Source organism: Dipodomys merriami, unplaced genomic scaffold (genome assembly GCF_024711535.1).
Source record: "Dipodomys merriami isolate MVZ:Mamm:240054 unplaced genomic scaffold, mDipMer1.0.p SCAF_613, whole genome shotgun sequence".
Taxonomy (NCBI): Eukaryota; Metazoa; Chordata; class Mammalia; order Rodentia; family Heteromyidae; genus Dipodomys; species Dipodomys merriami.
In genome coordinates this window covers 352,990-369,577 of record NW_027206195.1, presented here as the reverse complement: position 1 = coordinate 369,577, position 16,588 = coordinate 352,990, and the positions used below count along the sequence as shown (strand labels likewise).

At 50.0% G+C, this 16,588-nt stretch overlaps 1 protein-coding gene across 4 annotated transcripts in view; it reads left to right on the top strand.

The window, feature by feature from the left end:
• The first annotated feature begins 12,807 nt into the window (after positions 1-12,807).
• Positions 12,808-16,588, top strand: part of LOC138814814 (msx2-interacting protein-like) — a 72,017-nt gene continuing 68,236 nt past the window's right edge. For 3 of the 4 annotated variants that reach the window (XR_011368098.1, XM_070003891.1, XM_070003890.1), the window contains exon 1: positions 12,808-13,627. Coding sequence is in view for 3 of the 4 variants with exons in the window: in XM_070003891.1 (XP_069859992.1) it covers positions 12,831-13,627 (797 nt within the window). In the remaining variant the exon portion in view is untranslated. The remainder of the gene's footprint in view (positions 13,628-16,588) is intronic. The other variant, XM_070003892.1, reaches the window with a different exon arrangement.

Below are 16,588 nucleotides of genomic sequence, written 5' to 3'. Positions count from 1 at the left end.
AACTGAGTCCCGCACGCGCCCGGGTTCACACGCCGCAGGGTGCGCGCTCGCGCACGCGCACGCAGTGGCGGGGGTGGGGACGGGCCCGGAGGCCCGGGCGGAGAACAAAGGGGCCGCGCCTGGCCCCGCCCCCGGGCTCCGCGTGAAATGGCGGCCGCCGCGCCACAAAATGGCAGCCGGCCCGGCCCCCGGCGCGTGGGGGCGTGGGAGACGCGGGGCGCCCGGGGTCCCTCCCCGCGTCGCCACCGTGGCGCCCCGCTCCTTCCCACGCCCCGAAGCTGCCCTCTCCCAGGGGCGGGCGGAAGGGGCGGCAGCCCTTCTCCGGATCCCACAGCGGCAGACGCGGCAGGTGTGGGGGACGTTAACGCGGGTCCCCAGGGCGGGCGGCCCGGGCTCTCCCGCCGCCCGCTGCGGCCCCCGCGCCCTCCTCCTTGGCGCGAGGGTCCCGAGGAACCCGGCCATGGCTTTGATGGTTGGAGGCCGGGCGGTGTGTGTTGGATTTTTCGTTTTCTTCTCTCCGAACCGCTCCGCTTCCCTGCGATTCCCATCCCCCAAGCTTCCCTTTGGTCTCCTCCTTTCCAGAAACTTCTCAGGGAAACTCAGCAAAAAAGCCGCAGGCTCAGCCTTCGCCGCGTTCCTCCTGACGCATGCGCAGTGAGGCGGGCGGAGGAGCGAGGCGCGCGCAGGGTAGGAGGTAAAGAGTGTGAGAGTGGTGCGGGCGCGCGTGTCCTCCTGCGGGGGCAGTTCGCTCTCACAATGAAGGGAACAGGTTTTCCCCTCCCCCCTCCCCCCCCAGCGGTCCGTCACTGCGCAGGCGCACTGAGGCAATTTCCCTAATCTTTGAGAGAAAGGGGGAGGGGCGGCCCGTGGCGCCTGGGCGGGGGCTCCGCGCGCCTGCGCACTGAGTCCTCCTGACCGCGCCGTTTTTGTGTGTGTTTTTGTTTTGTTTTGTTTCTCGGCGCTCGGCTCGGGTGGCGTCTTCGATTTCTAATGTGTCTGAGCAGCCAGTTTCTCCTGGACTCCTCGTTTACTTTACTCCCGCTGGCGGAAACCGCGGGGGGGGGGTGTCGAGCTTTCCCTTTGTGCCCTCGGGGCTGAGCCGGGATGGAGTCTTGGCTGGCGCCCCTCCCACTCCGGCCCGCGCCATGTTTGCGCGCCTCGGGATTGGCTTCGGCGTCTGGAGAGTGGTGGGACCTCCTCTAGGCTCGCGCAGCAGCCCCCGAGGCCGGGGAGGGGCCGGGCTGGCTCACACCTGGCACTGCCGAGAGTTCTCGTTCACCCAGCCGGGACTAGGGTGGCTTCGATGGGTGCCAGGCCGCGCCCGCCCCAGACAGTGGTCACCGCAGTGACCTGACCGCGTGGGGGGAGTTACGGTCAGGGCTGGCGGGGGAGGGGGTGTCTTGGAGGTAATTATTTTTGTATTATCTCGGGGCTTCAGTTCAACGTGCCTGGTTAAGTGCACAGTGCTTCTCCATTCACACACACACACTTATAAAGCATACGCCGACCCTGTGGTCCTGTAATCTGACCCAGAGTTTGAAATCCGAGGTTTCTCGCCTCCCCGAACCCCCTCCCATCACGCGCACACCGCCCCCCACAATAATTGCCTCGGTGGGCGATGGGTCGGTCCTCGTGGGAGCGACGGCTGTAAGAGGGCTGCGAGTGGGTGAAACCGGCACCCCGGCCGCCGCAGTCCGGGCTCCGAGGTTGCTGGCTGTGCTTGGGCCCCGCAGCCCCTGGGGCCGGGCGAACTGGCCGGCAGGTGCGTGTGCGCCTTGACCGCGGCCGCCGGGCGAGGTCAGCGGCTCGGGGCGGGGCCGCCCTGGGGCCCCGCGGAGGGAGGGAGCTCAGTGTCTCCCCGGTGGGAACGGCGGGGTGGTGCCCAGGCTCTACCCGAACTCTAGTTAAATCTGTCCAGAAGCTGTGGATTTCCACTGTTAAGTCACAGAATTCTGCTACTTAGGCTGTGATTTGAGGCTTGGAAAAGGCCAGGCCCAGTGTTCCTCCGATGGAAGACTCGGGTGTAGATTCGGTCTTGATATACAGCAGGGTTACTAGGTTCTTCCGATCGCTTCCCACAGTGAGGCGAACACCATGAGAAAGGAAAAGAGCTTTATAGTTTAAAATAGACATATCGGGCTGGCTCAGTGGTATAGTGCTTGCCTTGCATGCATGAGGCCCTGGGTTCGATTCCTCAGCACCACATAAGCAAAAAGAAAAGAGCCGGAAGTAGCACTGTGGCTTAAGTGGTAGAGCGCTAGCCTTGAGCTGAAGAGCTGAGGGAGAGCACCCAGGCCCAGAGTTCATACAAAGGGCAAAAAATATTCTGGTTTAAAGCGTGTGTGTGTGTGTGTGTGTGTGTGTGTGTGTGTGTGTGTCCACACACAATATTCTGGTTTAAAGCGTGTGTGTGTGTGTGTGTGTGTGTGTGTGTGTGTGTGTGCACACACGCATGCGCACCACTATTGAGGCCTGAACTCAAGGGTCTGAGCACTCACTACTGTCCATTAGCTTTTTCTTTTTTTCTGCTGGTCCTGGGACTTGACCTCAGGGCCTGGGCACTGTCCCTGAGCTTCTCTGTGCTTAAGGGTAGTGCTTTACTATTTGAGCCATAGCACCACTTCCTGCTTTTTCTGAATTTACTGGAGGAAAGAGTTTCATGGACTTTCCTGCCCAGGCTGGCTTTGAACTGTGATCCTCAGATCTCAGTCTTCTTAGTAGCTAGGATTACAGGCTGAGCCACTGGCCCTAGCCTTCAGGTGAGTTTTAGTTTTATTTATTTTTAAAAAATTTCATTGGGGCTGGGAAAGTGGCTCAGTGGTAGAGCGCTTGCCTTGCATGCCTGAGGCCCTGGGTTCGATTCCTCAGCACCACATAAGCAGAAAAAGCTGGAAGTGGTGCTGTGGCTCAAGTGGTAGAGCGCTAGCCTTGAGCTGAAGAGCTGAGGGACAGCTCCCAGGCCCAGAATTCAGGCCCCATGACCGGACCAAAAAAAAAAAAAAAAAACCAAGAAACAAAAAACAAAAAAAATTTTCATTGTTGGGGCTGGAAAGGTGGCTCAGTGGTAGAGTGCTTGCCTTGCATGAATGAGGCACTGGGTTCAATTCCTCAGCACCACATAAGCAGAAAAAGCTGGAAGTGGCACTGTAGCTCAAGTGGTAGAGCACTAGCCTTGAGCTGAAGAGCTGAGGTACAGTGCCCAGGCCCAGAGTTTAGGCCCCACGACTGACCAAAAAAAAAGAAAAAGAAAAAAAATTTCATTGTTGTTATAAAGGTGATATACAGAGTAGTTACGGTTACATAAGTCAGAGAGACTACATTTCTTTTTTTTTTTTTAATTTTCTTTTCTTTTTTTTTTTTTTTTTTTGTTGATTGTGGGGCTTGAATTTAGGGCCTGGGTGTTGTCCTGAGCTCCTTTGCTCAAGGCTAGCCTTCTACCACTTAGGCTATAATGCTACTTCCAAGAGTATATTTATTTTTGGACAAAGTCACCCTTTCCCTCACTGTCTCCCAGTCCTCCCACCCCATGCCCACTCACAAGTTGTACAGTTCATTTTCAACAGTGTCTAGTGAGTACCACTACTGTTATTTGTTCACTCTTGTACCTCCATTTCTGTGCCCCCACCTTACCCTCTCAAAGACAGATGAATGAACAAACAAGACAAAAAGAAAACAAAAGAGCAACAGAGGAAAAAAAAAACCTCTTTTCTATTTCCTGGAGTTAATTTCAATAAATATTATTTTATGTGATCAGTTGCACATAAACATTGTGCTTTTGTGTTCTCCTAAGTATATCCTCCTTTGGTCTCACTGTGTTTGAATGCCTAGAGTCCTGTGTAATTTATTATGTCCCAGTGTATTTTTAGATCTATCTTTCCCACATGAGAGAAAACATTTGCCATTTGTTTATTTAGTGCCAGTCCTGGGGCTTGAACTTAGGGCCTTGGTGCTGAGCCTGAGCTTTTGTGCTCAAGGCTAGTTAGTGCTTCACCACTTTAGGCACAGTTTTACTTGATGCTTTTTTGGGTAGTTAATTGAAGATCAGAGTCTCAAGGAGTTTCCTGCTGGGGCTGGCTTCAAACTACAATCCTCAGATCTCAGTCTCTCCAGTAGCTAGGATTACAGGCATGAACCATGGGTGAATTTTTCAAAAAGTAAAGGTCATGTGCTTGGGTGAGTGTTTAACCTGTGGGTATAAGGAAAATATGCCACCTTTCTTTCAATCCAACTACTCTTTTAGCCGTTTACATTGACATCTTTAGCTATGACTCTTTATTGATTCTGACTTTTTAATTAGAAAAAGTATTTCAAGCCAGATGCCAGTGGCTCACACCTGTAATCCTAGCTATTGAGAAAGCTGAGATCTGAGGATCACAGTTCAAAGTTGGCCTAGTCAGAAAAGTCCAAGTCTTATCTCCAGTTAACCAGCAAAAAAGCTAGAACTACTGATGTGGCTCAAGTGGAGAGCACCAGCTACAAGTAGCAAAAGCCAAACAAGGGTGGGTGCCCCTGAATTCAGACCTCAGTACACACACACAGATAACACACATAATCACAAAATATTTAAAATATTTCAAATTACTCTTCAAAGAAAGTTTCCCAGCTGGGAGCTGGTGGCTCATGCCTGTAATCCTAGCTACTCAGGAGGCTGAGATTTGAAGATCATGGTTTGAAGCCAGCCTAGGCAGGGAAATCTGTGAGACTCATCTCTGATTAACCACTTGAAAACTAGAAGTGGTGCTGTAGCTCAAATGGTAAAGTGCTAGCCTTGCGCAAAAGAGCTCAGGGACAATGCCCAGCTCCCAGTTCAAGGCCCATTACTCCCCCACCCCCCGCCCCCAAATAAAATTTCTATTTCCTGCCATATTTTCCAAATACCAACCAGATGGATCCCAGGACATTTGTATTATATAACATTAAAAAAAATATTCTGTTTAGGGGCTGGGAATGTGGTAGAGTGCTTGCCTAGCATGCTTGAGGCCCTGGGTTCAATTTCTTTTTTTTTTTTTTTTTTTTAAAGAATTATCGTGATTTTGTTTTTATTCTTTTTTATTTTTATTATTATTTTTTTTTTTGGTCGGCCGTGGGGCTTGAACTCTGGGCCTGGGCGCTGTCTCTCAGTTCTTCAGCTCAAGGCGAGCGCTCTACCACTTGAGCTACAGCGCCACTTCCCCTGGGTTCAATTTCTCAGTACTACATAAACAATAAGTAAAAGAAATGAGAAAACAATATAAAATCTGTCTATATGTTTTCTAGCAAAATATTGAAATTGAATGTGTGTGTGTGTGTGTGTGTGTGTGTGTGTGTGTGTGTGTGTGCGCGCGCACGTACTGGGTCTTAAACTCAGGGACTAGGTGTTATGTCTTTTTTTTTTTTGTCGGTCGTGGGGCTTGAACTCTGGGCCTGGGTGCTGTCCCTCAGCTCTTCAGCTCAAGGCGAGCGCTCTACCACTTGAGCTACAGCACCACTTCCGGTTTTTCTGGTGGTTTATTTGAGATAGGAGTCTCACGGTCTTTCCTGCCCGGGCTGGCTTTGAACCGCGATCCTCAGATCTCAGCCTCCTAAGTAGCTAGGATTACAGGCGTGAGCCACCAGCGCCCCGCTTAGGTGTTATGTCTTAACTTATGTCTTAACCAGCTCAAGGCTGGTACTCGACCACTTGAGCCACAGTTCCACTTCAGTCTTTTTTTTTTTTTTTTTGAATTTGGTTAGTCATGGGGCTTGAATACAAGTCTTGGGCATTGTCCCTGAGCTCTTTTGCTCAAGGCTAGAGCTCTACCATTTTGAGCCAGAGCACCACTTGTGGTTTTCTTATGGTTAATTGAAGGTAAGAGTCATGGACTTTCCTTCCCTGGGCTGTCTTTGAACCTCAGTCCTCAGATCACAGCCTCCTGAGTAGCTAGGATTACAGACTGTGTCAGCATTTTGACTGCTGGGATTACAGGAGTTTAGTATCACAACATCTGGCAAAACTTAACTTTTTAAAGACTTAAGGGGAAGGAGGGACTGGAGTGAGGGAACAGAAGACACTGTACTCATTACCTGACTCATGTAATCCCTCTATACATCAACTTTATAAATAATAAATTAAGTTAAAAAAATAAGTTCACTTCAGCAGTTTTTCTCTGGGTTAAGAATGACAGAAGCCTGGTGATGGTGGCTCACAACTGTAATCCCAGCTACTCAGGAGGCTGAGATCTGAGGGCAGGAAAGTCCATGAGATTCATCTCAATTAACCACCAGAAAACTGGAAGTGGTGCTGTGGCTTAAGTGGTAGGGCACTAGCCTTGAGCTGAAAAACTGAGGGACAGTGCCCAGACCCAGAGTTCAAGCCCCATGACCAAAAAAAGAAAAGAATGGCAGAAACTTAGGAAACTGACTTCCTTTAAAAAAATCAGCAATTCTATTTTAATTTATGGAAAACTAAAAATAATATAGAATAAATTACTTAGCTTTCCTGGAGACCTAAATAGTAAAGAAGATGCTTATGAAGTACTAGCTTCCTGAAAGATCACTATTATCCTTTCAACCTTTTGCTGTTCAAGTAACATATGTATAGACAATTTTCCCAGCATGAATTTTCTTTTCTTTTTCTTTTTTTTTTTTTTTTCTTTTTTTTTTGGGTCTGGTCCTGGGGCCTGAACTCTGGGCCTGAGTGCTGTCCCTCAGCTCTTCAGCTCAAGGCTAGTGCTCTACCACTTGAACCACTTCCGGCTTTTTTCTTTTTGCTTATGTGGTGCTGGAGGAATTGAACCCAGGGCCTCAGGCATGCAAGGCAAACACTCTACCACTGAGCCAACTTCCCAGCCCCCCAGCACGTACTTTCAATATTGAATGTAGTAGTAGACTGTTCATTCTCACTATTGGCCCTCAGAGATAATAATACAGTGGCATTTGTCTTATCTTCTATGACTGTTACTGTTATTATTATTAGACAGAATTTCATTATATAGGCCCAACTGGCCTGGCATTTGCTATGCAGGGTAAGTTGGCCTCAAACTTGAAATCCTCCTGATTCAGCTAGGATTACAGGTGTCCATCACCATATTTAGTTGTTATTTTCTTTTTTTCCTTCATTTAAAAAAATTGCTATTATAGGGGCTGGGAAGGTGGCTCAGTGGTAGAGCTCTTGCCTTGCATGCCTGAGGCCCTGGGTTCAATCCCTCAGCACCACATAAGCAAAAAGAAAAAACCCGAAGTGGCGCTGTGACTCAAGTGGTAGAGCACTAGCCTTGAGCTGAAGAGCTGAAGGACAGTGCCCAGGCCCAGAGTTCAGGCCCCACGACCGGACCCCCCTCCAAAAAAAAAAAAAAGAAAAAAATTGCTATTATAAAGATCATATAAAGAATGGTTTTGCCAGGTGCCAGTGGTTCATGCCTGTAATCGTAGGTACTCAGGAGGCTGAGATCTGAGAATCATGGTTCAAAGCCAGCCCCGGCAGGAAAGTCCATAAGACTCTTATCTCCAATAAACCACTAGAAAACTGGAAGTGGTACTGTAGCTCAGGTGGTAGAGTACCTGCCTTAAGCTGAAGAGCTGTGTGTGTGTGTGTGTGTGTGTGTGTGTGTGTGTGCACTGGTACTGGGGATTGAACTGAGACTATCCATGCTTGCCTTTTTCTTTCTTACTTTCTTTTTTTTTTTTTTTTTTTTTTTGCCGGTCGTGGGCCTGGGCGCGCGCTGTCCCTCACCTCTTCAGCTCAAGGCTAGTGCTCTACCACTTGAGCCACAGCATCACTTCCAGCTTTTTCTGCTTTTGTGGTGCTGAGGAATCGAACCCAGGGCCTCATAAATGCAAGGCAAGCACTCTACCACTGAGTCACCTTCCCAGCCCCCATGCTTGCCTTTTTCTAGGTGGTCTGCCACTTGAGACACACCTCAGACTCAGGGTTTTTACAGGTTAATTGCAAATGATACTCTTGGATTTGTCTGCCCCAAATAGCTTCAAACGTCAGTCCTCAGATTTCAGCTTTCTGAGTATCTATGATTATAGGGATGAGCCACCGAGGTCAATTTAATTAATATATTTGTATATGCCTTTTTGAAAAAATGTTTATATTTTGTGTATGCTTTCTCATGAAACAGCTGAATTTTAATACCCTTGAACCCAATTTGTAACTGAATTCTTGTAATGTATCTGGTAAATGTTTGTATAAATGGCAATATGAATTTATCTGCTCTAGTGACTAGGTTCACATTCAAAGCATGGATTTAAGGCTCAGATGCTTTCCCCATCTGAGCTTCCATTACGCATGACTGAACTCTTTGAGCATGTCTAGCATGCTAAATACAGCAGCTCCTCACAGTGTGAAAATAAGACTTGATTAAAAGCAAATCTATTTTAGTTCCTTTTGCAAATGGCTCTACTTTAATGTCACCTTCCTGAATTCCCTTTAATATTCAAATGAGGGAATTCTTTTTACCACACATTATAGATAAATCACAACCTCACTTTTCTGTTGCTGCTGTTTTTGAGGTACTGGGGATGAAATCCAAGGCCTTTCACACTAGGAAGCTCTCTGTCGCTGAGCTACAACCCCAGCCCCCACACTTTTTGTTCTTCAATGAGCATCAATTATTAATTGTTAAGATTATAAAAACAAACTCATCAGAGAATAACAGAGTAGGTTGCCTTTCTTCTCTTCCTTTGTTTTTCCTTTCTATTGAAAACATACAGGCATACATACAGGCTTATGCAGAAATTCTGCCCTTGTAAATATTGTAACAAGATTCTAAATGGAGTAAAGCTTTTCCAGTGTTTCTTGATGCATCGCCAACAAAAATGAAAAACTCTCACAAATCAAACACTTGTTGTGGAACTGTGCAAAGGGCATGAACTTATCAGAGTTGTTACCAAGAGCTTTTGCAATAGAAAAGGTCAGGAAAAAAAAAAAAAAGAATTGAGCAAATATCTACTCTGCTTTTTTTCCATAGAGAAACAGCACCAACGTAACATAGCCCTTATGATAATCTAGGAAAAGTACATTCAAAAAAAATTAGTAGGGGCTGGGAAGGTGGGTCAGTGGTAGAGTGCTTGCCTTGCATGCATGAGGCCCTGAGTTTGATTCCTCAGCACCACATAAGCAAAAAGAAAAAAGCCGGAAGTGGCACTGTGGTTCAAGTGGTAGAGCACTAGCCTTGAGCTGAAGAGCTGAGGGACAGCGCATAGGCCCACAGTTCAGGCCCCACGACCGGACCAAAAAAAAAAAAAAAAATTAGAAGCCCGGCGCCCGATGGCTATGCCTTTAATCCTAGCTACTCAGGAGGCTGAGATCTGAGGATTGCGGTTCAAAGTCAGCCCGAGCAGGAAAGTCTGTGAGACTCCTATCTCCAATAAACCACTTGAAAACCGGAAGTGGCACTGTAGCTCAACCGGTAGAGCACTCACCTTGAGCTGAGGAGCTGAGGGACAGTGCCTAAGCCCAGAGTTTAAGCCCCATGACCAAACAACAACAACAAAAAATTACGCTGTAGGGTGTGTATGGTGGTACAAGCAAGTAATCACAATATTTGGGAGGCTGAAGTAAGAATTATTTTTTCCAGATGCCCACCAGTGTTTGATGCCTGTAATCCTAGCTACAGCTAGGCTTCTTAGCCACTTTCAGCTTTTTAGTTACTTGGAGATAAAACTTTTACAGACTTTCCTGCCCAGGCTGGTTCTGAACCTTCATCCTCAGATTTTTGCCTTTTGGGTAGCTAGGATTATAGGTGTGAGCCACCAGTGCCCAGTCTTTTCTGGTTTTCATAGTGATACTTTCCCAGAGTTTTAACTTCTTTCTTTTTAGGCAGATTTTTTACTTGGTAACCCAGCTGGCCTCAAATGTTGGATTCTTCTGCATTAGACTCCTAATTGCTGCAATTATAGATATACACTGACATACTCAGCACCTATCTGGTTTTCAGTGAATAATGTACAATGTATTTTAAAGTGTTCCCTAAATTGTGGGCATTTGTAGTGAAATTGTTTCACAGGAAACACATGTCATTTCAGCATTTTCTAACTGCAGCCACAACATAGTAGTCTATAGTTCATGATGATACACACATTGTATCCTATGGTTTACCATAGCAGTTTGACAGAGAAATGGCCAAATGTAAATAGTCAAATTCCCTTCTTCCCTCCCTCCCTTTTTTGAAGGTGCTAGGACTTTAACTGAGGGTCTGAGCTACATCCCAATTTCCAATCCTACATCTTAATGTAGGTTAGTTTTCTTTCAGTTTTGCTAAGGAATCAATTCTAAATTAATTAATCAATTTATTTTCTGCCAGTCCTGGGGCTTGAACTCAGGGCCAAGCACTGTCCCTGAACTTTTATGCTCAAGGCTAGTGGTCTACTACTTGAGCCACAGCTCCACTTCCAGTTTTTAGGTAGTTAATTGTTGTTTTTGTTTTTTTGGTCCATCATGGGGCTTGAACTCTGGGCTTGGGCCCTGTCCCTGTGCTCTTCAGCTCAAGGTGAGCACTCTACCACTTGAGCTATAGCGCCACTTCCTAGGTGGTTAATTGGAGATAAGAGTCTCATGGACTTTTCTGCAGGAGGTTTGAACCAAAATTCTCAGATCTCAGCCTCCTGAGTAGCTAGGATTACAGGTATGAGCCTGTATATAATTTTTAAGATTCAAAGTTTCTAATCACTTAATGATTATTTTGCATGGAGACAAAAATCTCTTTGGAGGCATATACCATAAGTGAATTCAATTGTGAATGAGTTTCAGTATTGTTGTTTACAAATACTAATAGTACTTTCTTTTTTTCCTGTTTCCAATATTTGTTTTTCTGATTTTTGTCTCTGTCTCTTAGCTTCTGGATGAAAGAATGGCATGTGTTTAAATTCAAGCATGTTTTCAGTCTTTAAAATATTTTTCCTTCCTGTTTCTGCTTCTTATGAAGTTAAAACTTCAAACAATTTAAAAACATGTTCAACCAGGCATGGTGGCTCACACTTGTGCTTACATGTTCTCAGGAGTTGGAAATCCTGGAGGATTGAGGTTTGAGGCCAGGGGGTTATAACTGGGAATGGTGGTGCATACCTGTTATCCCAGTAATGCAGGAAGGAAGTCATAGGTAGGAGAATGGAGTTTTGAGACAAATCTCTGCAAAAGCAAAAACTTGACTCATTACTTGAAATTAACTGGGTTTGGGGCATGACTCAAGTGGTAGAGTGCCTGACTGCCAAGTGCAAGGCCCTGAGTTCAAACTGCAGTACAAAAATAACAACAAGAACAACAAAAATCCACCACCAGCAATGTTTTCTAGTAGAAATTATTGTAGCTTGGCTAGATGTGGTATTGTTAAGGCCTGTAATCCTGATGGGAGGGTTTGGAGGCAAGTCTGGACACTCAAAAAAAAAAAAGTGTAGTTTTATCTTTTTTTTTTTTTTTTGGCCAGTCTGGGCTTGAATTTAGGGCCTGGGTATTGTCCCTGAGCCTCTTTGTGCTCAAGGCTAGCACGCTACAGCCTGAGCCATAGTGCCACATCATGCTTTTTCTGAATAGTTTATTGTAGGTAAAGAGTCTCATGGACTTTTCTGCCCGGGCTGACTTTGAACCGTCATCCTCAGATCTCAGCCTCCTGAATGGCTAGGATTACAGGTGTAAGACACAGGTGTGAGCCTGGTGCTGGCTTGTAGTTTGTTTTTAAGGGCACTGTGAGACCAGATATTTATGTGTTCTGTACCTCTATACCTTAAGTATTTCTTTATTATTTATGTGTATGAAAAGTGTTAAGAAATGGGGGTGATGGTGCACTCCCAGCATTTGGGAGGCTGAGGCAGGTGAATCAAGACCACATTTCAAAAAACAAAAAACACAAACCCACAACAACAACCAAACAAAAACTGAATTGCTGACCGTCCTCATTAACTTGGTTCTTCTCCATTCTGTAGTTGCCTTAACTGTGAATTTTCTTCAAAGTCAAGGCGACAGGTTACTGCAAGCTGGTCATTATAGTAAAGTACAACTGAAGCTTTGTAAATTCCTAGACCTGGGGGGGGGGGGCGGCGGAGGAACAATCCACTCCTGTTAAAAACATAAGACACTAAATTACCCCGTGATTGGCGCAGCAGCCGCCTAACTGTCTCAGTTCAGTTCTGTTCCTTTTATACCGTAAGGATGAGCAAGGATATCTTGGCAAGACGTTTCACAAGGTCCTATATTAGAAAGTTGCTTAATGTTACAAGCCAATGATTCTTGGGAGGGATGGGTTTCCGAGGCGGTGGCTGCCGGGCTGGGCGGTGAGCCGGCAGCCTCGTCCTGACCACTTTCCCAAGCAGGCGGGGAAATCCAAGCGCCCGGAAACTGCCAGGCACTGGCTGCAGGGCGAGCAGGCGCAGGGGTTCCGCCTGGTCGGAGCCGCTTTAACCCACAAACGTGTCGGAACCAGCCCGGTTTTCTTTGTTCTTCCCCAGGCCTGAGCCTTGGGACGCATACCCGGCGGGGCTGCAGGCCGCCCCAGCGTCACGCGGCGCGTGTACGGGAGGACTGAACAACGCGGGAGGGCGGGCAGGCAGGCGGGGGCCTCCCGCAGGGCTGCGCGCCTGCGCACTGCGGCCGGGCGCGCGCGCTCCGCTTCCCGGCTCCGCGTTCCTCCTCCCCCGCCCGGCCCCGCGCGCCTGCGCGCCGCGGCTGGGAGGAACTCGGCGTCCCGGCCGCGAAGGGCGGTCGGACGCGCGCGCGCTCGCGAAGAGGGGGCGGCGGCCAGGCGGCGAGAGGCGGGCCGCGCGCGCCGGTGGGAAGCGTCCGGCCGCCACAGCGCCAGCTCCGTCGTAGTCGCGGCCGCCCGGGTCCCGCTCGCCCCTCCTCCCGCTCCCCCCGCCCGCCGCCGCCCGCGCGCATGCGCCGCCGGAGCGCGAGGGTCGGCTTCGGGTGTGTGGTGGCGGCAGAGCGGAGCTGCGAGGCCCGAGAGTCAGAACCTGGGGGAGAGGGATGGTCTCTGCACGGGGGGGAGCCGGAGGAGCCGCCGCCGCTGCCGACGCCACCGCCGCAGCCGCCACCGCCGCCGCCCCGGCGCCCGCCTCCCGGCGCTGACGGCCGAGTACGAAGCCGGCGAGGGGGAGTCAGCCACCGCGGCCGCCGGCGCGCCGCCCAGCATGGTGCGGGAAACCAGGCACCTCTGGGTGGGCAACTTACCGGAGAACGTGCGGGAGGAGAAGATCATCGAACATTTCAAACGGTGAGTGACACGCGGCCCGGGGCCGCGCTCGCTCCGCGGGCGCCGCTGCCGCTCCGGCCCGTTGCCGGCCCCTCCCCGTGCGCGGAACTGGCGCGGCGATCCCGGCCGCCGACACCCTCGGGCGGTGCGGCCCCGCCAGGCTGTCCGGACCGTCGTCCCCTTGGCCCGCGTCGCGGCGTCGGGCCTCGGCGGAACCGGCCACCGACCGCCGCCTCCCAGCCTCGGAGGGAGGAGGCCGGCGCCAGCGTCCGCGGAGGAGCGGTGGGCGCCGCGCTCTCGCCGAGCTCGCCCGCGGGGTCGCGTCCTTGTTGTCCGCCGCTCCTTGGTCCGGAGCGGCCGGGCGGGGACCCGAGCACGCCGGACAGCCCGGCTCGACGCCGGGAGCCCCGATCCGCACCACTCCCGCGCCGGAGATGTCAGCCCTGGAGAGCGAGAGTCGTGCGGACGCCGAGGTCCCGGTGGGTAACACAGGGCAGGCGGTCCGGCCCCTGGCTCTGAGCCCGCTCACGGGGCACCCGAGGCAGAAGGCCCTGACCGAGTGGCGGACGCTCCGTCGGGTTTGGGGGTGGGGGACTCGTAGGGACGCACCGGGCCGGGAGTGGGGAGCTCTCGCCCTGCGTCCTCCCCGCACCCCACCCGGGAGCCTGGGGAGGCGGGGGGCTAGCGGAGCGCGGGACCGGTGGACGCGGTGGCCTTTGGAGACTGTGGGCTCCCGGAACACTGGAAAGTGCAAACCTTCCCGGGCGGCCGCTGGCGCCCGCCCCGGGTCCTGGGGCGAGCGGAACGGGCGCAAACGTCGCCCTGGCCACGGGTTACTTTTTTGGTCGTGGCTCGCGCTCGCCGAGCGAGCGGAGGAGGCCTCTGCGCACAGCCCCGCTCCCGGGGCCGGTGTGTCCACACGGGCACGCCAAGAAGGAACGCAGCCGTGCGCTTCTGCCGAGGCTCAAGAAAGATTCCACGTCGGGCTCGCTCTTCAGTTCCCCTCTCTGTCCGGAGAGCGGAGGAAATGATGGAACGTGCTCATTAGTGAGTCAACCAGGGAGGAAAACAGCGGCCTGGCTGAGGACGTGGAGCGCGGAGGCCGCCGGGCGCCTCCGTCCCCCGGGTGGAGAACCATTGCTTCTGTTGGCCGTCGCTGTTACCGAGACCCGGTCTTCGCCACGGAGCGCTCGTGTGCGCGTGCCCGCCCGCGTGTGAACAGGAGCCCGCACCGTGAGGCCATGCCTGACCGGCAGGCCGCCCGCAGGCCCGGGGGAGGGTGGGAGGTCCGCTGCTCCGGGCTCGCCTCGGAGCCGAAGGGGCACCGGGGGACGCCGGGGAGACCGCGGCGAGCCGATGGGAACTTTCCGTCTCGGTGGTGCTCCACCCCTTCCTCCTCCTCCCCTTCCTCCTCCCCCTTCCACCTCGTCAGTGTCTCGGCGGAAAAAAAAAAAACTCAACAAAAAACACTGGGCTGCGGACGGTGGGAGCGGGAAGCCGCGGGATGTGCGCGCATTCTTCTGCTCGGGGGTGGGCCCGGCCGTCGGTCCGCACCGACGTGCTCGCACGTGCACTGCCGCAACGGGGTTAGGTGGCCGGACGTGTCACTTCGCCGTACGCAGGTTCGCGGGGCTCGGCCTGCCTCTGGCGGCAGCCTGACCCCCTGGCGCGACCAGGGCAGGGGTGAGGACACCGAGCCAGCCCGTTCCGAGCGGAGGGTTGCTGCGGTCCGGCTCGTGTGAATGACTCTAAAATGGCGGCCGGGACCCACTTTATGTGGGAATCGGCGGGGCGGCGCTCGGAATGCGCGGAGGGCGGGCGGGCGGCCGGCCGGCGAGCCGCATCCCGCGGGGAGCCCGAGGATCGCGGGGGCCTAGCTGGCACCTTGCTCTCCACTGCATTTAAAGGCAGACCTTACGTATCGCAGAACAAAAGCTACTCATAAAAGCTACTCATAAAAACAGGTTATTTTAAAACTCAGCAGACGTGTGTCCCTGCAACTCCTTTATCTTAAGAGTGATTTTTTTCTCTTTTAAACGAATATACTTTTATTTGAGTAGGTAGTGCATTTTTAGTGGGTTCAAAGAGCATAGAAAGGTTTACAACCAATAATCTCCCCATCACCCCTGATTCTGTTATCTCTCCCTTTCCCCACAAATAAGCTACTGTAGGTTTCCGCTTTCCTGCCTGTCTTCCCCTATAATAGAAATGTTGTTGCTGGTCCAACTTGGCGCTAAATGGACCAGCCTTTTATCCCCATTGTGGAATTTGCTTTACCAAAAAAAAAAGTGAGTCTGCTACTGGGAGGAAAATCGAATTGAGTAATTTAAGTGAAAGGGATGTGAGGTAGTTGTATCAGAATGATGGCTCTGCAAAGAAAAATTAATGGTATTCACCTCTGGTGTCTTGTAGAAATCACAATGAGAAAAATCATACAATACTTAGGTTAAAACTGAAGCTTAAGTGCCTCCTTCTGCCCTTTTCCCTAGCTAATTACAACATTAACTAATAACTGTTTTACAGGATTAAGAGGTGTACACTGGGAATACATTATATAAAACGTTTTCAAGATGAATGTTCTCTTAACAATGATTAGGCTTTTGCAGTATTTGGATTAAAAAGAAGGGGGGGGGCAAACTAGACAGCTGACATTTTAAAGGGGGGGGGGAAGTCAGAGTCAATTTTTTGTCCAGTTTATATTTTGATCAGTGTCTTTGTTTGACAATACATTGAGAAGATGCTGATTTGGCTTTTCCCCCTCAGTGCCAAAGGAAGACCAGAGCCTTAGAATATAATCAGAGTATTAAAAAAATTGGCTATGCCTTTTTACATAATAAAAAAATCTATTGTGTTCATTCTCTCCACAGCTTTCTAAATGCTGAAATAAAAAAAAATTAAAGGAAGACTTTCTGAATCGATTTTTAGTTAACAAAGATTCATTACGGGAGCACAATAAAGAAAGTCCTTTCCTTTGTATGTTAGCTGGATTGAAGGGGGAAGGAAGGAGTTACACAATTGGTTGTTGTCTTTCAGTTGTAAAAGAGAGGTGTGTGCAAAGGCGACACTTTGAATTAGAATGAGCAAATGAATGGAACCCTTTAAAGATTCAAAAATTCTTTTTATGTCTAAATTTCAGATTTTTCTCCCCACCCTCTTTTATGGACCAATCCAATAATATCCAGAGGATGATAGATTGCCCCTCATCAAAATTATTTTCAAAGAATAAAACCCACTTAAAAATGTATTTTGTTCATTTTAGTTGTTTTATCATAATGATTCTCTTGAGTTTAAAGACCTGGGATATACATTAGCATATATTCCAGAATCTTTGTCACATAATACAAAGAAGTTTCCTTGTTCCTTACAGTCAGTAGTTATTTATACCCATCATTAGAATATCATTAGAGACCAGACAGTTTCTATGAAACTGTTTTTAGTTT